Genomic DNA, 24,298 nt, shown 5'->3' with positions numbered 1-24,298 from the left:
AAACTGATATGGACTTACTCTTCTGGAATATCGACAGTCTTATGTTTGTTTTCTCTTTCTGTAGGATGGATATTTTATATTGAAAGAATTAATATTCATATTTAATATAGAGCATTAATATACTGTAGAGCATATAGAGCATTAATTTAGAGTATTAATATAGAGCCGATTGTTAGCATCAATTGGTGACGATTTACATATTATAACTCACTACGGTATGTGGTGGAAAGTTATGAGAAATACTTTATTGTAACATCACAAAATGTTAAATACACTTAAAGGAATATTCCAGTAGCAGACAATCAATGTAACACTAACGGTAGTGTATAATAAAGAGAGATATCCACACTGTTGGTTGCACACCCCCTGTCACTATACCATGTCCCCTAGTAAACTCAAAGATATATTTGATTGGATGTAAATTATTTTCACTGGCGATGAGCTCTACAATGAAACCAACCAAACACATTGGTCATCCATTATAGTCGCACATAGAAAATTGAGATTTTTCGGTCATGTAGCAAGACTCCAGGCTGAGGACGCTCCAGCAAAGGTTGCTTTAAGAGAAGCATTGAGACATACTGCTAAACCAGTAGGAAGGCCCGTGACTACCTTGCTTGGAAAAATAAAGTCGCAATTTAAAGGACGTTAACATTAACAATTTAGAGGAAACAATAAACCTTGAGCAAGATCGTGATACGTGGCGGAGGTTAATCACTGAGCATGTCAGATAGACGAGACTCAACTTACTACTACTACTACTACTATAAACACTTGATTCTTCACTACAGTGAATCATGTTACTGTATATGGTCTGTGACAACATTATAATGGCAAATGTTCTCCAAAAGATTCACTTTTGTTTCTGTCATGTAAAATATTGATAAAAAAGATTGATTTATCATTGAAACATGATACTGTACACTTGGAATGCTTGTCAAGCTGCTCTGTACAGTATTTGGCATTTCATAAAAATTGCAGCTTTGTTTGTGGAAATATTCATTTCCTCTGTGAAGAAGTGAGCTAAATATTATCAAGAAAAAGCAGGAAAAAAAACACACTTTTAGTTGAATTGGTGTGATGACATGATTCACTTTGCTGTTGTCACATGCATTCACAAGATATATACCACTAAATTTGACAGATTTATATCATTGCCATCAATGGCGGAGCTAGGGGTATTGGTCAGGGGGGGGGGCGAGAATGGTCTGTAGGGGCGCTTTTGACATTATCTAAGCGGAGCGCCACCACAGGTCGCCGGATATGACCCTTTCCGTGCCTTGCTAATTTGCAGATAAAAGAAAAATAAATAGGTGTCAGAAAATTACGCCAACAAAATGTGACAAATGTCAATAGGTAGATGAGAGCGCAATAAAAAAGTCAATAATCATGAATAAGCAAAAAGTGGTAAAAAGCTGAAAAGGGCGCCAGCAGTCCATTTGAGTCCGTCAGGGGGGGGGGGGCCTCCGCCCCCATGACTGTATGGACGCTCCGCCACTGTTTGCCATACAAAATGCTACATGAGGATGTGGTTTTAACCTAGAAAGAAGCAGAAACGTCCACCTTTTTATGCAATCGACCTCAACAGGAGTATCCCTTTTCATGTTAGTGGATGTTAATGTCACAATATTAAACATCTAAATAGAGCAGCTTAATGAAAACAAACAAAATATCCACAGACTATTGTTATGAAATAGTAATACTGCCTCTTTGATGTTCCCGAAAAACTCCATCGAGACACCGCACAGGCCCCTTATATATTTATCTAGGTCGAGGATTCAGTTTTCCCACGAGAAGTTTTAACTATCCTATTGAAAAATGTTACAGGGCCTTTTCCCACAATAGATTTGATGTGTCTGTAGAACATTCGAGAAGGTTCTTCTCACGTGGTATAGAAGTTTCCATAAAAAAGGGGTGGACTTCCAAACTCCCAACCAATCAGGGCAGATCAGTGCTTACGGACTGATTTTTATATCGTTAAGTTAATGCAGGATGAGCAGGTTATTGGCTGCCTTCTGACTATGCGCAGTGGGATTTTCGGTAGAGTTATCTATAAAAGGCGGCATGGGTCCCGCAAGTTCGTCACTTCGTCACTCCTTTGAGTACATAATTGACGGAGTCAGATCATTGTTATTTTATTTAATTAGAGAAGAGAATCGACAGAGAAGAAATTATACCGAATCACTAATCAAATCCTATCTTGTCAACTTGTTTTTCTGAGAACTCATTGTTTTCTTCTATCTTCCGTTCGAGACGTCTCCTGAAGAAGCATAAAATACGGCATCAAGATAACCTCAGTTCATCTCTCTCGTGAGTCCCGATATAATATTACATGTCGGAGGAGCCGGGCTTGTTACAATATTACACTATACGCGTACCAGAAAAACTTAGTGTTTCCATTCTAAATTAATCAAAAGTAAAAAGCTCTGGTAAAAGGCCAGGTGACAAAGTCTACTGGAAGATACTGAAATATTAAGAGTTTTATGAAACATTTCTAGCCTATCCAGGACCTAAATGTACAGACAATTTAGATTTAAACATGATTTTGTTAAGGTCTCTTTGGAAAATCCTTGCCCTGCATATTATTGGGTGGACCATGGCTCCCTTGACCCCCCCTCCAACTGTGTCAGGGGGCCCTGTGTACATTCTGTGAATAAACTTTTGAACAAACTTGAAAGGTAACCAGTATTGGACTGTAGTATGCTTGAAACAAAAATAAAATTATAAAAATGGTCACTATACATTCACACCTCTCCACGACTTGAATTAACCACCGCCCACAGAACATATTGTTTTAACACTATCAAACACTCTCTCCTCAATGTCCAGTGAATATAATTATAAAGTTAAAGGTAGACACCTGAAAGGAAATATCTATCCGCAACTTGAGCGAGGGCAGTACTATAATGAGATCCTGTGTGATGCTTGATTTGTGCTACCATATATGACGACAGTTTATAAGTAGTTTTCAAAACTGAAATTATCAAATAGGGCTCGTTCAATATATTTCCAATTTCCACCTCTGTTTTGGTGTTGGAAAGTAAGTGGCATTAGAAATCATGAAAATTGCTGCAACTCCCATCAAATCCATCAAAAATTGACCATTTTACAAGTCTTTTCTCAATTCTAGTTTCATTTATGAATGAATATTAGCTAATTATGCACATTGATGATGTACTGACTGCCTAATTTTCTGTGATGTTACCACTTTGTTTTCACAACCTTCGTTTCAATGACACTGGGCAAAAGGTGAATTTTTTTTAAAGATATTTGATTGTCTTCTTTGACAAGAGGAACATCAGTATTATTCAACAGATATATGTGGGCTTGTAATTAGGGGTTAACTTATTAAGGGCTAAAATAAGAAATTTTGATGAGCACAACACTCTATGTCATAGTTTGCAACTATTTAATGAGTTTCCCAGATTAATCAAAACTTCAATTGTGTACATCTTGGAAACAAAAAGAGCTTTTCGAAAAATGTCAACAGATTTTGAATGAGATTATCACACAAGCCAAATGTACTGACTGTGGTGCAGATTGGCTAGGTGTCTGTAGTACTTTAATGCTTTTAGCAATCAATGACCTCAAATAAATTCTTTACACAATGAATTGTTTATTGAACTGACAAACAAACACATCCAACTTAGATGGCTTTAATATTGTGGCTGACATAACCAGCCAGGGTGGAGTAAACGAAAAAGTGAATGCAACTCATTTAATTTCTCCTGTTTGTTTCTTTACAATTAGCTCACAAATTTACTTCTGACAGACTGTAATGATAAAATGATGTACGATTTTTAAAATAAACAAACTTGATTTATTAATGATAGAGAAACATGCACTATTAATGCTAAAATCCTTAATTGCATATAAAGAGGTTCCAACCTTGTTTGAACAAGTTTAAAAATATTCCAAAGTCAACTTTATTGGAAACGTCTGGAACTTTGTCCATTACGTACACAGACACGTGACGTCGTCTACTATCATGACAAGCTTTTAATGTTACCTTCGGGGGGCCTTCATTTCGTTAGTCACATATACAGCATAAGTTTTACATCCCACTCGTTAACGGTACTCTCTGCATAAATTACTTTGCTAGAACTAATCGTTAAGCTAATAAAACTTTAAGGAAAACAACATTTGAAAATGGAAGTATAAACAAGACAAAACCTACACGAAGGGCAATGAAAGGTCATAAAAACATATCAGTTAGACTGCTCACGTAATTTTATGAACTAACAACGCTATATTTCAATCAGTTTTCGGTCAATGCGGTGATAATCATATTACGTGTACAAACTGGGAGAATTATTGGAATTCTGGGTTATTTTGGAGGTTAACCGTGATTTATTGAATTAGTCAATGCTGCAACTTTACAGTGTATAGATATATTACAAAATTGCTGTATTCCAAGAGTACAGTTTTTTTTTTTTTTTTTTACGAACCCACTTAAGAACTAAACTTACTTGCGACAAGATTCTGCTGAAGGTGAAGATCGGTCTTAAACTCGACTGTTGCCTTGACTCCCGGAGCAGACGGGATGCGCCTTCTAGCTCGTAAAAGGCTGAAACGTAAAAGAACCTGAAATTGTAAGATGGAGCACAGGATGTTGTATGACTCAGTGTTGATCCCAATTAAAGGAGCAGTACTTTGCTGCAGCTTAAAACATTTAACTATAGATCATTATTAGGCATTTGTATGGTACATGTGGAGGAGAAATCACACGTCCAGGTGGCTTGCCAAAAACAATTGAAATAATCACATAATTTTATGTAGTGCATTGCCAATATTTGGCAAAGGCAGGCTGATGAAAACGGGAACAGAAATAAAGAATGGACTTTTTGCGGACTTATATGGATCTTATTGTGAGGCTTTTCAATATTGCAAATAATTTAAAATAAAATATTAAATGTCGTCATCCGTATGTGATGGCCATGTAACCTTCAATTTCTGGAACTACTGTACTGTATGATTTGAAAACAAACAGACCAACCTTAATTGCACACATTATGCACATTAAGGAACATAATGCAATTCTACAATATAATAATCACATTCACATATTTGTCAATGAGAACACAATTGAGAACATAAGATGTGTAAATTTACATGTGTCTTGATGAGAATGTCATTCATTTCATGTCTGTAATGCACATACTTCTCAAACAGAATGCAATTTATTTCATGTACATGCAAATGTACTGTACATATGTCTCAATCAGAATGCAATTTATTTCATGTGCATATTTACACACTTCTCAATGAGAATATTTATAAATGTACACTGTATGCATGTCTCAATATTCAATCATGTACATGTAAATGTACATACTATTCAATCACAATGCAATTTATTTCATGTGTATATATGTAACAGATGTACACACTTCTCAATGAGAATGCAATTTATTTCATATACATGTTTATAAATGTACAAATGTCTCAATCAGACTGTAATTTATTGCATGTACATGCAAACTGTACAAACTTCTCAATGAGAATGCAATTGATTTCATATACATGTTTATAAATGTACAAATGTCTCAGTCAGACTGTAATTTATTGCATGTACATGCAAACTGTACAAACTTCTCAATGAGAATGCAATTGATTTCATATCCATATTTATAAATGTACAAATGTCTCAAGCAGACTGTAATTAATTGCATGTATATGCAAACTGTACACACTTCTCAATGCAATTTATTTCATGAATGTCTCTATACATTTGCACTAATGTTAAAATGAGAATGCAACTTATACCATACATATTTTTATAAATGTACAGTATGTCCAAATCAAAGTGCAATTTATTTCATGTGTAAACCATGTTACAAATTTGCATATACTGCTTTGTGCATCCTTCTCAACGGAAATGTAATGTATGTATACTATTCATACATGTAAGTGTATGTACAGTGCTACTCACTGAGAATGTAATGTATGTACTGTACATGATGTAAGTGTATGTACAGTGCTCCTCACTGAGAAGGTAATTTATGTACTGGACATGTATGTAAGTGTATGTACAGTGCTACTCACTGAGAATGTAATTCATGTTCTGTACATGTATGTAAGTGTATGTACAGTGCTACTCATTGAGAATGTAATTCATGTACTGTACATGTATGTAAGTGTATGTACAGTGCTCCTCACTGAGAATGTAATTCATGTACTGTACATGTATGTAAGTGTATGTACAGTGCTACTCACTGAGAATGTAATTCATGTACTGTACATGTATGTAAGTGTATGTACAGTGCTACTCACTGAGAATGTAATTCATGTACTGTACATGTATGTAAGTGTATGTACAGTGCTACTCACTGAGAATGTAATTCATGTACTGTACATGTATGTAAGTGTATGTACAGTGCTACTCATTGAGAATGTAATTTATGTACTGTACATGTATGTAAGTGTATGTACAGTGCTACTCACTGAGAATGTAATTTATGTTCTGTACATGTATGTAAGTGTATGTACAGTGCTACTCACTGGGAATGTAATTCATGTACTGTAAATGTATGTAAGTGTATGTACAGTGCTACTCACTGAGAATGTAATGCATGTACTGTACATGTATGTAAGTGTATGTACAGTGCTACTCATTGAGAATGTAATTCATGTACTGTACATGTATGTAAGTGTATGTACAGTGCTACTCACTGAGAATGTAATTCATGTACTGTACATGTATGTAAGTGTATGTACAGTGCTACTCACTGAGAATGTAATTCATGTACTGTACATGTATGTAAGTGTATGTACAGTGCTACTCACTGAGAATGTAATTCATGTACTGTACATGTATGTAAGTGTATGTACAGTGCTACTCACTGAGAATGTAATTCATGTACTGTACATGTATGTAAGTGTATGTACAGTGCTACTCACTGAGAATGTAATTCATGTACTGTACATGTATGTAAGTGTATGTACAGTGCTACTCACTGAGAATGTAATGTATGTACTGTACATGATGTAAGTGTATGTACAGTGCTCCTCACTGAGAAGGTAATTTATGTACTGGACATGTATGTAAGTGTATGTACAGTGCTACTCACTGAGAATGTAATTCATGTACTGTACATGTATGTAAGTGTATGTACAGTGCTACTCACTGAGAATGTAATTCATGTACTGTACATGTATGTAAGTGTATGTACAGTGCTACTCACTGAGAATGTAATTCATGTACTGTACATGTATGTAAGTGTATGTACAGTGCTACTCACTGAGAATGTAATTCATGTACTGTACATGTATGTAAGTGTATGTACAGTGCTACTCACTGAGAATGTAATTCATGTACTGTACATGTATGTAAGTGTATGTACAGTGCTACTCACTGAGAATGTAATTCATGTACTGTACATGTATGTAAGTGTATGTACAGTGCTACTCACTGAGAATGTAATTCATGTACTGTACATGTATGTAAGTGTATGTACAGTGCTACTCACTGAGAATGTAATTCATGTACTGTACATGTATGTAAGTGTATGTACAGTGCTACTCATTGAGAATGTAATTCATGTACTGTACATGTATGTAAGTGTATGTACAGTGCTACTCATTGAGAATGTAATTCATGTACTGTACATGTATGTAAGTGTATGTACAGTGCTACTCATTGAGAATGTAATTCATGTACTGTACATGTATGTAAGTGTATGTACAGTGCTACTCACTGGGAATGTAATTCATGTACTGTACATGTATGTAAGTGTATGTACAGTGCTACTCACTGAGAATGTAATTCATGTACTGTACATGTATGTAAGTGTATGTACAGTGCTACTCACTGGGAATGTAATTCATGTACTGTACATGTATGTAAGTGTATGTACAGTGCTACTCACTGGGAATGTAATTCATGTACTGTACATGTATGTAAGTGTATGTACAGTGCTACTCATTGAGAATGTAATTCATGTACTGTACATGTATGTAAGTGTATGTACAGTGCTACTCACTGAGAATGTAATTCATGTACTGTACATGTATGTAAGTGTATGTACAGTGCTACTCATTGAGAATGTAATTCATGTACTGTACATGTATGTAAGTGTATGTACAGTGCTACTCATTGAGAATGTAATTCATGTACTGTACATGTATGTAAGTGTATGTACAGTGCTACTCACTGAGAATGTAATTTATGTACTGTACATGTATGTAAGTGTATGTACAGTGCTACTCACTGAGAATGTAATTCATGTACTGTACATGTATGTAAGTGTATGTACAGTGCTACTCATTGAGAATGTAATTCATGTACTGTACATGTATGTAAGTGTATGTACAGTGCTACTCATTGAGAATGTAATTCATGTTCTGTACATGTATGTAAGTGTATGTAGTGTGCTACTCACTGAGAATGTAATTTATTTACTGTACATGTATGTAAGTGTATGTAGTGTGCTACTCACTGAGAATGTAATTTATTTACTGTACATGTATGTTAAGTGTATGTACAGTGCTACTCACTGAAAATGTAATTTATGTTCTGTACATGTATGTAAGTGTATGTACAGTACTACTCACTGGGAATGTAATTCATGTACTGTACATGTATGTAAGTGTATGTACAGTGCTACTCACTGAAAATGTAATTTATGTACTGTACATGTATGTTAAGTGTATGTACAGTGCTACTCACTGAAAATGTAATTTATGTTCTGTACATGTATGTAAGTGTATGTACAGTGCTACTCACTGGGAATGTAATTCATGTACTGTAAATGTATGTAAGTGTATGTACAGTGCTACTCACTGAGAATGTAATTCATGTACTGTACATGTATGTAAGTGTATGTACAGTGCTACTCATTGAGAATGTAATTCATGTACTGTACATGTATGTAAGTGTATGTACAGTGCTACTCATTGAGAATGTAATTCATGTACTGTACATGTATGTAAGTGTATGTACAGTGCTACTCATTGAGAATGTAATTCATGTACTGTACATGTATGTAAGTGTATGTTCAGTGCTACTCACTGAGAATGTAATTCATGTACTGTACATGTATGTAAGTGTATGTACAGTGCTACTCATTGAGAATGTAATTCATGTACTGTACATGTATGTAAGTGTATGTACAGTGCTACTCATTGAGAATGTAATTCATGTACTGTACATGTATGTAAGTGTATGTACAGTGCTACTCACTGGGAATGTAATTCATGTACTGTACATGTATGTTAAGTGTATGTACAGTGCTACTCATTGAGAATGTAATTTATGTACTGTACATGTATGTAAGTGTATGTACAGTGCTACTCACTGAAAATGTAATTTATGTACTGTACATGTATGTTAAGTGTATGTACAGTGCTACTCACTGAAAATGTAATTCATGTTCTGTACATGTATGTAAGTGTATGTACAGTACTACTCACTGGGAATGTAATTTATGTACTGTACATATATGTAAGTGTATGTACAGTGCTACTCACTGAGAATGTAATTCATGTACTGTACATGTATGTAAGTGTATGTACAGTGCTACTCATTGAGAATGTAATTTATGTACTGTACATGTATGTAAGTGTATGTAGTGTGCTACTCACTGAAAATGTAATTTATGTACTGTACATGTATGTTAAGTGTATGTACAGTGCTACTCACTGAAAATGTAATTTATGTTCTGTACATGTATGTAAGTGTATGTACAGTACTACTCACTGGGAATGTAATTCATGTACTGTACATGTATGTAAGTGTATGTACAGTGCTACTGACTGAAAATGTAATTTATGTACTGTACATGTATGTCAAGTGTATGTACAGTGCTACTCACTGAAAATGTAATTCATGTTCTGTACATGTATGTAAGTGTATGTACAGTGCTACTCACTGGGAATGTAATTCATGTACTGTAAATGTATGTAAGTGTATGTACAGTGCTACTCACTGGGAATGTAATTTATGTACTGTACATGTATGTAAGTGTATGTACAGTGCTACTCACTGAGAATGTAATTTATGTACTGTACATGTATGTAAGTGTATGTACAGTGCTACTCACTGGGAATGTAATTCATGTACTGTACATGTATGTAAGTGTATGTACAGTGCTACTCACTGGGAATGTAATTCATGTACTGTACATGTATGTAAGTGTATGTACAGTGCTACTCACTGAGAATGTAATTTATGTTCTGTACATGTATGTAAGTGTATGTACAGTGCTACTCACTGGGAATGTAATTCATGTACTGTACATGTATGTAAGTGTATGTACAGTGCTACTCACTGGGAATGTAATTCATGTACTGTACATGTATGTAAGTGTATGTACAGTGCTACTCACTGGGAATGTAATTCATGTACTGTACATGTATGTAAGTGTATGTACAGTGCTACTCACTGAGAATGTAATTTATGTACTGTACATGTATGTAAGTGTATGTACAGTGCTACTCACTGGGAATGTAATTCATGTACTGTACATGTATGTAAGTGTATGTACAGTGCTACTCATTGAGAATGTAATTCATGTACTGTACATGTATGTAAGTGTATGTTCAGTGCTACTCATTGAGAATGTAATTCATGTACTGTACATGTATGTAAGTGTATGTACAGTGCTACTCACTGAGAATGTAATGTATGTACTGTACATGTATGTAAGTGTATGTACAGTGCTACTCACTGAGAATGTAATTCATGTACTGTACATGTATGTAAGTGTATGTACAGTGCTACTCATTGAGAATGTAATTCATGTACTGTACATGTATGTAAGTGTATGTACAGTGCTACTCACTGAGAATGTAATTCATGTACTGTACATGTATGTAAGTGTATGTTCAGTGCTACTCATTGAGAATGTAATTCATGTACTGTACATGTATGTAAGTGTATGTACAGTGCTACTCACTGAGAATGTAATTCATGTACTGTACATGTATGTAAGTGTATGTACAGTGCTACTCACTGAGAATGTAATTTATGTACTGTACATGTATGTAAGTGTATGTTCAGTGCTACTCATTGAGAATGTAATTCATGTACTGTACATGTATGTAAGTGTATGTACAGTGCTACTCACTGAGAATGTAATTCATGTACTGTACATGTATGTAAGTGTAAGTACAATGTTACTACTGAGAATGTAGTAGTGAGTAATGAGATCACATTTTCCTTAAACATTTTCATTCTTTTTCCAATATTTGAACTGATTATCCCTGGTGTCTGAAACTCAATTATGCTTGATCCTTGTGGAATCTATGACTCGAAACAACAAAAACATCCAGAGTATTTTGTATTCCTCTTTATGTTTTAAACAACCTTAACACTTTCATTAAGAACTGCTATAGCCAAAGGCTTTGCTCAAAATTACAATACATTAATGCAATAAACTAAGTTTGCTTTGTTAAAATTTGTTTATTGAACTGTCACGAAATAAGAAAGAAAAAACTCTGGCCGCGTAAAGCAAACAAGTAAAGATGAGGTAAATATAATTCCGTAAGGATACATCACATCCAAAGAGATCTGTTGAGCAAGCTCAAAACAAACCATTCTGACAGATTCCTGTACGCATTCGGAACGAGACAAGGGCATGAGTTTATTAAAGCTAACAGCAACTTATTCCCAAAAGAATATATATGTGTTTGAAGAAATCTGGCAAAGTTCCGGTCTTACTGAGGAACATAATAAAACAACTTATCTTTTACTTTTCTGGGGAAGGGGGAAAGGGTGGGGGATGAATTGGGCTAAATCAGATTAAATTTTCCAACATTTGGAACAATCACCATGATACATCTAGACACTGTAGACTTTTTTTTTAATCTAAAGTTGTTGCCAATGGCTTGTAAACACATAATACTCACAGGAATTAAGGCAATACAATTTGTTAATAATTTCCTTGGAGCTTACAGTATATACTGTACTAGACTCACAGTATTTAACAAAATGGGTGCTACCGAATGGATTGAGTGTGCAAGTAGATGGGAAAGTATTGCGTTAATATGTACAACAGGTGCAGCAGTGCATTATTTGCCAAAACAGCCTTACATCTCATTTGAGATATGGACAAACCTAATTTCACAAGTACTGAAGTACATGTACAGGACTTTAAAAGATTGGTCTGAAAGCATACAGAGCCTGTAGACGCAGCAGCAACAGTCTTTATAAAAAGAGAGATTATGCGAATGAAACTGATCAACAGTGGCTAGCAATCTTTTACGCTGCGCTCTTCGTTTTTTTTTTTTTTTTCAGTTCAGCCTCTGAAAAAGATTCTGCTTCTGTGAGATCGAACCGTCAGTCCCAGCTGTAACATTTACATGGGAGAAAAACATGTAGCTCTTATTCACAAAGCATCAGGAATTACAAGTCATTGAAAATATTTTTTTTTTTTAAAGAAGAACATTAATAATTTGCTGATAGATAAGTACATGGATGATTCTGATACGGTACCTCCCTACTAATATTAATCCAACTATTCTACAATGAAAATATCTTCACAGATCTATTACTTGTTTGACAGAATTTATGGTACTCACTCTTCACTGTTGACAGTAGTTGAGGTCATGTACAGTACAGTAGTACACTGCTCAATTCATACTTTTATATACGTGCAAACCTACGTATAACTCAGCCAGTGGTACTCAGAAAATATTGCAAGTACTCTGGAGTGCTCGGAATTAAAAAGTACTCATGTTTAGCTCTCAAAATTTTTGTCAAAAGGTCATGTACATACAGAATTCCATTTTTCTGCGAAGTCTTTTCATGGGATTCATGATTAACTGCACAACTTTCCACTTCTGATGGTCGTGCTTTGTATTGGTCTGAGACAATGTCTGTCTAGGCTTTTGGGTACTCAATGAATATTTAATTCAATTATGGCTGCTTAAAGGCTACAACATTTTATAATTTGTCTGTAGGGATTGGACCTATCTTGATGGAAACTTCTTTTGATAAAAGAAGGTTTATGAAAGGTTTTTTTGATAGAAATATTTCCCTATGGGTTAAAACCTATAAACAATGTTCACTGGCAATGGAGAATTGTCTCTCTTTTATTAAAGGAAAGACTCGTACAATATTTCTGCTCAGGAGTTATTTTGCAGAAATCGATCTGAGAAATGTGTTACGGTAATTTGCTGATTATATGACCGAGCTTGTCCTCGCATCTGTTTAAGCATAGTTTGTGTTCTTGAAGGTATGAGCTGTATTCTGTATATACCAACTCAACATTTTCCCCATTGATGTTCAAATTGTGTATCAAAAGAAGCTTCCCATTCATAAGCCATTCTATAGTTTGTACCCCTGATAGCATTCTTTCTGAAACCACTCTTTATGCAGCACAGCATATAAAGCTTGTATTCATTCTGAACATTACATCTGGGAAAACTAGCATTAATTTTAAAACAATATTAAGTAGCTTTGATATATAAAACCAAGAAGGATAGCAGTTTAACATGTAAGCAAAGTTCAGTACTGGTTAAGACAAACCAGCCAACCACTAAAATCAGCACTAAATGTACTTCATGAGTACATGAGAATATAACACACCAGGTATATAATCAACAGAAAACAGACTCTGAGATCATAAACCATAGTATAGTAATATTACACACTTGGTACCCAGAAACATGCAATTTAATGAGCTGTGACAATAGCATGGCACATGGCATGTACATAGCATCCACATACTATTAATTTAACACATTTATTGAAAGTTTTGAAATTAGCATGGCACGTAATATACTACATAGCATACCCATGCTATTTAATGAAACAATTATATTTTAATAAATTTGTGAAAATAGCATGGCCCATGGCTTACTATACACATCATACACTGTTTATTACTGTGTTAATGAACCAATTTAATTCAAAATAAAGTTGTTATAATAACATGACACAAAGCATATTACAGTACATAGCCTAAACATACCATTAATGAAACAATTTTATTTAAAACAAAGTTGTGAAAATAGCATGGCACAAAGTATTTTCCATAGCATGCACATACTATTAATGAAACAATTTTATTTAAAGAAAGTTGTGAAAAACACATGGAACATAGCATATTACAGTACAAATGCTCATTAAATACCATTAACATAGAAGCATCTTATTTTACATAAAGTTGTAAAAGTTGCATATGGCACATAGTTTATTACATACATAGGCGTAGGAGCCTAATTTGATTTGGGGGGCTGTAACGACTTGCCCGAAAAATATAACCAAAATTTTTTGCACGCTCCGCGCGCGTTCAACATTTTAATGTGCATATCATATAGGCATTAATCGGTTATTACATCACATGCCAATAACATACAATCATTTTCTGTGTTATTACCCTTCCATATTGGTTAGAATTATTGGGGAAGTGGTTACAACAATAATGATCATAATAATATAAGTTTAACCATTGAAAAACACATTGCAATTATTATTCTTTCAGTAGGTGCCCGAAAAATTCTCAGCATATTCTCGAATTTTCACCCAAAAATTGGAAAAACACACTGCAAATTCTTCTTCTTTCAGTAGGTGCCCGAAAAATTCTCAGCATATTGCCCGAATTTTCACAAATTTTTGCCTCCTACACCTATGATTACATAGCACACATACTATTAATGATGCATTCTGTTTTACACATAAATTTGTCAAAATAACATGGCACATAACATATTACATGGCAAACATGTGCTTCTAATGATGGGATCTACAGAACTTTGTGAGTTCTAATTAAATGGCACATAGCCTTAATACATTACACACACATACTACGAATCATGCATCATATTTTACCTAAAGAGTTGAAAATAGCATGTACTACGTATGGTTCAATATTTACCTGGTTCTGGTTGGCCTTCCATGCCTATGGTCAACTATCTTCTCTGATTCATTGGGCATTTCTGTGGCGGTAAGAAACTGATGAGCAGTGATGGAGAGTTGGTACAATCTAGGACTTTTGTAACTTCCAGCGCTGCGGGAGAGAAACCTGTTCCTGGGAGGTTGCTTAGCTGGTAAAACACCATCTTCTTGTTCCCTCTGTGAAAAGAACACAAAGACTTGTTATGCTAGGATATTTTGTGCAATTGAAATATAAGTTTGAAGACAAAGATAATATGCCATAGTTGGTATTAAACAAACCCAATGATAAAATGTCAATGATTCATCTGTGTTTGATGGAACGACCTTACAGTGAGAAACATTCATGCAAGTCGAAAGATAGAGAATGTGTATTAAATTACCTAGATGCTAAGTTATAAAACAAGAGCAGAATTTTTTTTCAATGCACAAAATACTGAAGGTCTATTGTTTCTATAATAACATATTATCATTTGTTTAATTATAGTATATACAAGTAATGTGAATGTGCCGCTTTGAGACCCTGCATCATTTAGTGTCAGTACCTCGATATTTCTAAAAAGGTTAAATTACAATGAACCAGACCCGTCAACTCTCCCGGTTTTACCGGGAGACTACAGGTTTTCACCCAAATCTCCGGCCTCTTGGTTTCATATTCTATTCTCCCGGTTTTTTAATGTTTCATCACAAGTTTGCGTCATTTCTGAAAATAGCCAACAATTAGTCCTGTGCTTACTAATTCCCCACAGTAGCGCTGAACAGGAAAGTCTATTCAGTGTAGTTCGCAAGAACAAGACAGACAGTCGGTCAAGTCTCAAGCTTGATGGGACTCTATCTAGCATACTAGCCATGAAGTCACAGTACCCAGAGTCCACTGTTCCCTGTTTCAAATGGAAGCCTACTAAAGAAACCCTGTAGAAAGCAAAGCGAGCTGCTGTAAACTACAACAAGAAACACTGATTGGATGATTCTCTCACTGTATTACATATAAGTAGACTATACTTATTTAGGAGTATTTATATCATTTCAGTTGAAAATTACCAACCTCCCTATTTTCCCCTTATTCTCCCTATTTTTTGGCCCTGAAAAATGTTATTCTCCCTATTTTGGGGTCAAACAGGTTGACAGGTCTGTTGAACGCATTGAACATATGGCTTACCTTATTGGATGACAGATACTGCTGGACTATAAGAGGTTGCTCCCCCGTATGGTTTAAATTCTCTTGTGCCTTCCAAGCCCATGAAGGAGAACCCAACTGCTGTTTTTTGTCTTCTATCATCTCTGATACAACAGATTCCTTAACATCATCCATGAAAGATTTTGGTTTGTCAAAATTATTAAGAGATGGTGTAGTGAAGGCATCTGTAAATGTTGCAATGAGATTTTTCAAAGATATTTAAAACAGAAAAATTTCCTTTTTATGGGGGGGGGGGGGGGCGGTGACCGGACAACTCCCCCTGGACAATTACCCCCCGGACAATTACCCCCCAGACAACTCCCCCTGGACAATTACCCCCCGGACAATTCCCACCCAGACAATTCCCACCCCGGACAGTTCCCACCCCAGACAATTCCCCCCCGGACAATTCCCATCCCGGACGACTTCCCCCCGGACAATTACCCCCCCGGTCAATAACCTTCCCGGACAATTTCCCCCCGGACTATTTCCCCCCCGGACAATTTCCCCCGGACAATTGCTATGGCGCGAGAAAGCGGAATATATACGTACAAATATATATATGCTGTACTTGCGAAATACATACAGTATATATTTATATATTCTCCAGGCGTACAGAAAGTATTTTCTTAATAACAAATATGAAAAAAGAGGAAAAAAAAGGTATTCTCTAAAGGAATATATATATCCTTTTCAAAAGTATGTCAATTTTCTGACCGAAAAATATTTTTCTCTAACAAAATATATAAATTCTGTGACAGAAAATATATATATTCTATAGAAAAAGTTTTTGTCTGTACAAAAATAAATTGTTATTCGTTGTAGGAAATAATATATATATTCTCTAATAACAAAGTTCTATTCTGTGCAATAAAATATATTCTGTAAGAAATATATATATGCTAAACAAAGTACGGTGCTCTGTAAGTGCCAACTGAGATGTTTTGTTGATCAGTAACTTCAGTGACCAGCTTATTCATCATATTGCTGTTTTCTTCACATCCACTTTCTTTCGTTGATGTATAGAGTCCTTGCAGAAGTGCAACAAATTATTGAAAGACTGTGGTTAGAGAAAAGCAAATAGTGGAATATATGCTAAGTCTTAGCCTAGTGTAAATAATAAGTATGCTGTTTAGAGTAGTCTAACGTTAACATCACACTACCAACTAACCTACTAACGCGCTATATCTGGACGCCATGATTGCAGTACTGCTGCGATACGTATATGTTACCTATGTTATACCAGGGAGCTGCTACTCTAACAGCTCGATCCCTGGTTATATGATATGTTAATGGGACTGTTAAGCCGGCTAGATACAGTAGGCTATGTTGTCGATCGTATCGTCGTAATATCATATGCAATGTGATGTCACAAAACCACTAACTTTGAACTGCATTTCGGTTCTGAGCAAGAAAGTGCATTGTACTTGCACACTTATTGCCAATATAATGAATAAGCTGTTCACTGAAGTTACTGAAACACCACCATCTCAGCTGGAACTTACAGAGCTCCGTACTTTGTTCAGCATATATATATTTCTTACAGAATATATTTTTTGCACAGAATAGAAAGGCCTACCTGACATGTCAATAAAACATTGTATCCTAATTCACAAGTCAGTAATATGAGGCATAGCTTCGGCTTTTGTCCACAAACTTTCAGTTCTGTTACCAAATTGTTGACCCTTATTATGGCCAGCAAGAAAAGACGAAACTTTGAATTCATCGGGGGTGTTGAAGAAATTGGGAGGGTGGCTGATCATTGTAGTACTTTGCTGCTAAATGATCAGAACAACCCAGATTGCTTGAAGAAATAAAGGAGGAAATTCAAAAAGAGTGGGCTCAACTCAAGTCTCAAGTCAGTGGCAAAAATATTCCATTTGGTCCCCTATCCCAGCTTGTAATCCAGGAAGGCTACAACTATCCTTTGTTGTCTGAATTATTTAAAGTAATGGTACACCTTTTGCACGCAAAGTAAAGCTTCCAAGCGGCAGGTTTAAGCAAATGCAAGTATGTTGGAGTTTACAGTTTTTGAGTTTTAGATTCTACGGATGCCCATAAGCTCATTTCCAATGCCAATAGCCCCCTATTCGTACGAGGCGTAAAGCACATGTTATCTGATAGGCTGGTCGGTGGGAGATACTGTAGCTTATAAACAAGGTTTCCACAACTTGGCATCTGGCGACTCAAAATGACCTTTGATCTCAATAAAATATTGTACTGAACGTGTAACAACTACATACTAAATATGAGATTCGTTCAACATTCCCTTCTTGAGATATTGTGTTTACAAGGTTTACACTATTTGACCCCTGGTGAACCCAAATGACCTTTGACCTCCACATTAAACTAGAGGCTTTTGCTCCTAAATGTGGTCCCCTACTATTATATTGGTTTAAGCTTACATCCTTGAGATATCGTCTTTACAAGGTTTTTACTATTTGGCCCCTGGTGACTCAAAATGATCTTTGACCTACCCACAAAACAAAAGGGTTCTTCTACCCAATGTGTTACTCATATACACCAATATTAGATTGGTCAAAGCTTCACTTCCTGAGATATCGTATTTACAAGCGAGGCTTTACACCCCCCCCCCCTCAACACACACGCATACACGCACACACACTCTCCGCCCGGATGAATGCATAGGTTACGATTGTCATCGAAACCAAAACTGAAATCTTTTGTTGCACACCCTCATTTTTACTGGAATAATAGCCTTAACCCCGCCTGCATCGGCTGTCAATCAATTGTCGAAATTTCCGAGGAAGGGGATTGTCCGGGGGGAAATTATCCGTGGGGAAATTGTCCGGGGGGCAATTGTCATTGGTGGGAATTGTCCGGAGTGGGAATTGTCCGGGGGGTAATTGTCAGGGTTGGGAATTGTCCGGGGAGCAATTGTCCGAGGGGGAATCGTCCGGGGGTAATCGTCCGGGGGGCAATCGTCCAGGGGGAATTGTCCGGGAACCGGGGGGGCGGGATATGGATGTGTCAGTTTGATAATTTAATGAATAAAAGCAAACTTGGAGAGTTTAAAAACTGCTGTCAGTTCTAATTGAGTAGTGGGTTGGAAGCATTTGGGTGCCTGATTTGCATGGATGAGGCATGGTGTAACCATTTGTTTGCAATATGGTACAGTAGTATAACTTCAGACTCAGGTACCCTACAGTCAAATATTTAAAATAATTAAAGAATATAGACATTTTACAGAAAAGATTGGAAGAATTATCCTGGAATTCCTTGTTAATTCCTCCATATATAGCTTGAAATCTTTTTCAAAAAATGAGTGCTGGGTAGCGACTTCCAATCTAAGTCATAGTGGTACAGTAAGTGGCAGGCTTCTGTAGATAGGAGTTGTGGTCCCCCTTCCCCCTCCCACTGTGGCTACCACCCATCACACATAAAAAACCAAGTATATCCCGTACAATAGTTACTAATGCCCAAATCGCTAAAACTTGTTTAAGAGTACAATTTATGTTCTCTCTCAAGAAATTTCAAAGAAGTCCATGACTATCTTTCACTGTTTAAAACAGCTTCTAATGCCTAGTACATGGACACTTTGCTTGACCCAAATAAATTCTTCTGAAGCTTTGAGACCTAGGTTTTACCATGTTTTGAAAGCTCTTGGAAATTCCATTACGCTTTTATAAAAGTTTTGGCATACTTACCCCACCTTTCTGGTAAAGACATTTCGATCTGATATTCAATTTAATACATAAAATCTTCATAGCAATTGAAAGGCTTTAGTGTCGTTGATATAACTTATCAGATAGGCCAATATGGCTCAGGCACCATTGTTAGCTCAGCCCAAGTCACTAGGCCTATGTACAGTAGCTCACTTTAAACATATGTGCAATATACTTGCAACTTAGTTTAATAGCAACTTTTACAATTTCGATGCAAGTTGGAGCTCGTCTAAGTTAGGGACCTAGGGCTTTGCCATATTTAATATAGCCTAGGCCCTTCACAAACTTAATGTTGCATTAGGCCTAGGCTTGAAGTTAAATCACTTTACTAAACCAAGTTAGGCCTAGCCAAAGGCTACACTTACTATTATTTACTAGCAACGCCCCCCCCCCCCCTAAAAAAAGAAGCAATCTCACTAGCATAGGCCTAATTTAAAAGATATTAATCTTTCACCAACTTAATTACCACTATACCGTAAAAGAAATCGTTTCCTACCCTGTTTCATGTTATCTGAACTATGATGTCGCCAGGCACCTTCCTCCATGGATGGGGATGTCAATTTCAGGAAACCTTTCGAGTCAAATGGCTTTCTCATCATTTATAACATTCGCTAGTTAGGGTTAATTAAGTTAGGCCAATGGCAATCTTGCTATTTTTTCATTATCCTCCATAGCCTGGCTTTAGAAATCAAGAGTATTGAAACAGCAAGTCTTCACATCTACTTTAGAACTGGAAAAGGCTAGTGGAGGTTTCGGGGTAATCTAGGTTAGGTCAGTCAACATTCCTGTTAGGCTTTATACGTAGGCTAATGTGTCATCGTTCCACTCGCTCCTCTTCAACCCGGTCCTAGCAACGACCGGGTATCTCCGTGGATCAATGAGCCACTTGTAATTGTCTTCTTTGTCACTTTCATTGATTTTTCTCGATCAATTTCTTCAACTCTGTTTACTTCTAAGGTTGCAAATTTCTCAAGGTTGTGAAAATCGATATTGACCTACTGATAAGTGTGGGGAGAGAATAAACAGAATGTTGACATTTTGAAAAACCTACGAAAACAAACAATGATTGAATGATATTGTGTTTGATTTCAGTTTTGTCAATGTAACCAATTTCGGTCACGCAGGTATATCTGTTACACTGTGACGTAATGAAATCTACGTAATGTATCAATTTTGAGCTAGCTCGATCTCGGAATAGTAAATAGACTGTTTTAGAATTATCGAACGGTCATGGTCAGAGTTACATTAAGCCTGACTCCATTAATCCACGAAGGCTAGTTTGACTGTTTAGATGTGGAGTATGGTAGTTGAAAGAAATATGAATGGTAGCGGATAGTGGTGCTGTAAGGTTGCGGAGGTGGTGGTGATTGTGATGAAGACGATGATAATAGTTAAATTTAGATTGAACGGGAAAAAAGATATCGGGGACATTTAGACCCCAACGAGAACCATATCAGATAAACAATACCCACATACACAGAAGCTCAAATCCGCTGTTGTAGTTCTTCACATAACCGCCCAGAGAAATCATTGACCCTTGTTTAAGGGGGACTGCTCGTACAAGCTAATGCTTTTTCATAATTCCTCCGCCACCTTGTTTTATCTTGACTGTACTACTCCTCTTTTATTGTGGTGGAAAAATACTCAAACATAACTTAAACTCAAAAAGGACCTCTGACTCTGACAAATCATTCCATTCTAATTACAACCCTCGATGCACGTTCTAAAGACCCCCTGATCTACTATAGGAACTTTCTGCAACTTAAAGGTTCCTATACAAATTGAGAACAAGTGGAGAATAAAAATAGATACTACGGTAGCCCAGATGGGACATTGACAATTATATACCCCATATATAATTTTTTAAACTGTGCAAATTTCAATATTTCATCGACTTTTGTAAAAAATATTTTTGTAGAATATATACACTTTGTTTACACACATACATACATATTAGACACTTATATAGACACTTATATAGTTTACTGATTTCGTCACACCAGGCAATACGAAGACCTTGACTCTGTGTCTTGCGAAGAAGTGATCTCAAACTGCAAAGAAAAATTAAAATTAAAGAAAACTCACGAACGATTCTTTTATAGTAGCCTATACCTTAAGGGCTAATTGATTATGTTCGTGATATCTTCTGATGAGGACATATACTTGGAACATGCAATCATAGCCTGTAATGATATAATTATTGTATATTTAGAGACAACAATTTCTTCTTTTTGCCACGTCCCTGACTTACGGGCCATATCCTGACAGCTTTATATTCATACGCAACCTGTAGCAAGGCTTGTCAATATACGCTCATATATATATATATATATATATATATATATATATATATATATATATATATATATATATATACATATATATATATATCATTACGATTTTCTTATATATATATATATATATATACATATATATATATATATATTATATATTATATATATATATATATATTATATATAATTATAATAAAAGATAATCGTAATGATATATATATATAAATATATATATATATATATATATATATATATATTGCAAGGTGTATTGAAATGAAAAGAGATGAAATCAAATGAAACGAGATGAAATGAGATGAAATAATATGAAAATGAAATGAAGTTAAACGAAACGAATGAAATGATGATCTACATGGGAAAACCGTAGATTTCTCTTGGATGAAAACTCACCTTACTATGACCCGACCGGGAATTGAACCCGGAACCTCCCGATATAAGCTTCATCGCCACAGCACCGGTATATAGATATTGCTTGAATGAAACTCGTCACCTATAACACATGAGCGACGCCTTCCTGCAAGTTGACGTCATACACATACATATTATTACCCTTCACTGCATTTTTAAATTCAATTACCTACGCAACAAGGACCATCATGTTTTGTCATTAGCTCGTGTAACATACACAAATGCACCTCTTAAATTTCACCAAACCTCTCACCTGGCTTTCATATTTCTTTGAAATTATAGAGAACTTAACGTGACATTGATGTGATATAAAACAGAGACTTTAAAGCAGCTGTCCCGGTTCCGCACTTGCGCATAAACAGATTCACATTGTCAATGTACTCCCTAGTTCTAGTTATTAAATAACTACAAAGTAACCCCCCCCCCTCCACACCCCTCATATGAGATCAGTGGATCAATAAAAATGATCGTGATCAGAAAGAGGCCTATTATAACATAATTCATATCACATGCTAATAGAAAGAGTGTCGGGGTATATATCTTACTCATTGAAACGAAAGAAAACAAGGGAGAAAGTTCCAATGAAACATGGGTAAAATAAATAAATAAATAAAATAAAAACATAAGCAACAAAATAATAAGAAAAACAAATTTAAACTACAGTGTATTTAACAATGAAGCACAAACTAAGCCGTTATGAGATTTGATTTTAAAGAAGTTAACTTGGAATTTTTAAGAAATTCCACAGATCTGCAACAGAAAATGTTTCATTCTTTTACTCAAAAACGAAAAAAAAGAAATCACAACAAATAAAAGAAATAAGAAAAAAATAAATAAAAATGAAATAACTGAAAATATACGACTAAAAACATTACGTTATATGAATATTGTCCTTGATCAGAGAGGATCCAATCGCCCGCCCCCCCCCCCCACCCATAGCCCTCGTCCCACCTCTAAATACACGAAGAAAAAGCGGTCTATGAGTTTGCTAAGGCTGAGTTTAAATCACAATTCTGACAATGCTTGGATTATATTTTTTTAATGGCACTGTGATAAGTGTTCAAGTAGCGTGCACGTGATTTCATAGGGGGGGGGGGGAGATGGGCGGGGGATTCCAAATTTCCCCGAATGATTTTGGTAGGGGGCACGAACCTTTTGTGAACGGGCTGTACGCGGATGAAAAGGACAGCAAAGGCGTGTGTCCGTGGGTTCGATGAACAAGACTCCCATTTTGGAGAATGTAGCCCCCCCCCCCCCTCCCCGACAAAAATACAACATTTAGAATGGTGCATTCAGAGACATATTTCGCTTATAAATTCGGTATACAAATACGTCCAATAGCAAGTTTTATGCTAATAAATCCTTTTGTAGTTTGAAGAAATCCCTCGACTGAACGTCTTTCCCGCGACTGACGATGGAGGTAGGGGCCATTCCCATCCGCCCCCCACCACCCACTCCTCCGCCACCCCAAACTGAAATGTGCACAATTTCCGTCCAACTTGTAACATTATTAATAGAGCTATATAACTCGGTCATAGATATGCGTGAATAACGTTTATGCGTCATACAGACAATTGTGTTGCAAAATGCTTTAACTTTGTTTATAATTAAAGACGCGTAAGATATAAGCAAGGAAATAACAAATTTCCCGGAAAGCAACCCCCCCCCCCCCCCAAAAAAAAATACTGCATACCATGTTATTTACGTCACGAGGCACAAGATTCATGGAAATTTAATTTACACCCCGAATCACACAGAAATTACATCATTAGAGTAACTACTGTAAATCTTAAAGTTTTGTACCACAGTAAATACTGGATTGTGCTGTAACATATTATAATTCGGTAGTATGTGCTATTAGGTAATACACAAGATAATA

At 35.9% G+C, this 24,298-nt stretch overlaps 1 protein-coding gene across 1 annotated transcript in view; it reads right to left on the bottom strand.

The window, feature by feature from the left end:
* The window catches only part of LOC139974945 (uncharacterized), a 30,087-nt gene extending 9,282 nt beyond the window's left edge, over window positions 1-20,805 (bottom strand). Inside the window, exons 1-5 of the mRNA XM_071982504.1 lie at window positions 20,196-20,805; window positions 15,996-16,198; window positions 14,820-15,016; window positions 4,470-4,567; window positions 19-58 (exon numbers count right to left, since the gene is read on the bottom strand). Of these exons, the coding sequence (XP_071838605.1) occupies window positions 19-58; window positions 4,470-4,567; window positions 14,820-15,016; window positions 15,996-16,198; window positions 20,196-20,298 (641 nt within the window). The 5' untranslated portion in view covers window positions 20,299-20,805. The remainder of the gene's footprint in view (window positions 1-18; window positions 59-4,469; window positions 4,568-14,819; window positions 15,017-15,995; window positions 16,199-20,195) is intronic.
* Between the last annotated feature and the right edge of the window lie 3,493 nt (window positions 20,806-24,298).

This window comes from Apostichopus japonicus, chromosome 10 (genome assembly GCF_037975245.1).
Source record: "Apostichopus japonicus isolate 1M-3 chromosome 10, ASM3797524v1, whole genome shotgun sequence".
Lineage (NCBI taxonomy): Eukaryota > Metazoa > Echinodermata > Holothuroidea > Aspidochirotida > Stichopodidae > Apostichopus > Apostichopus japonicus.
Note: the sequence above shows the minus strand (reverse complement) of the source record. Positions and strands in the feature narration are given on the sequence as shown.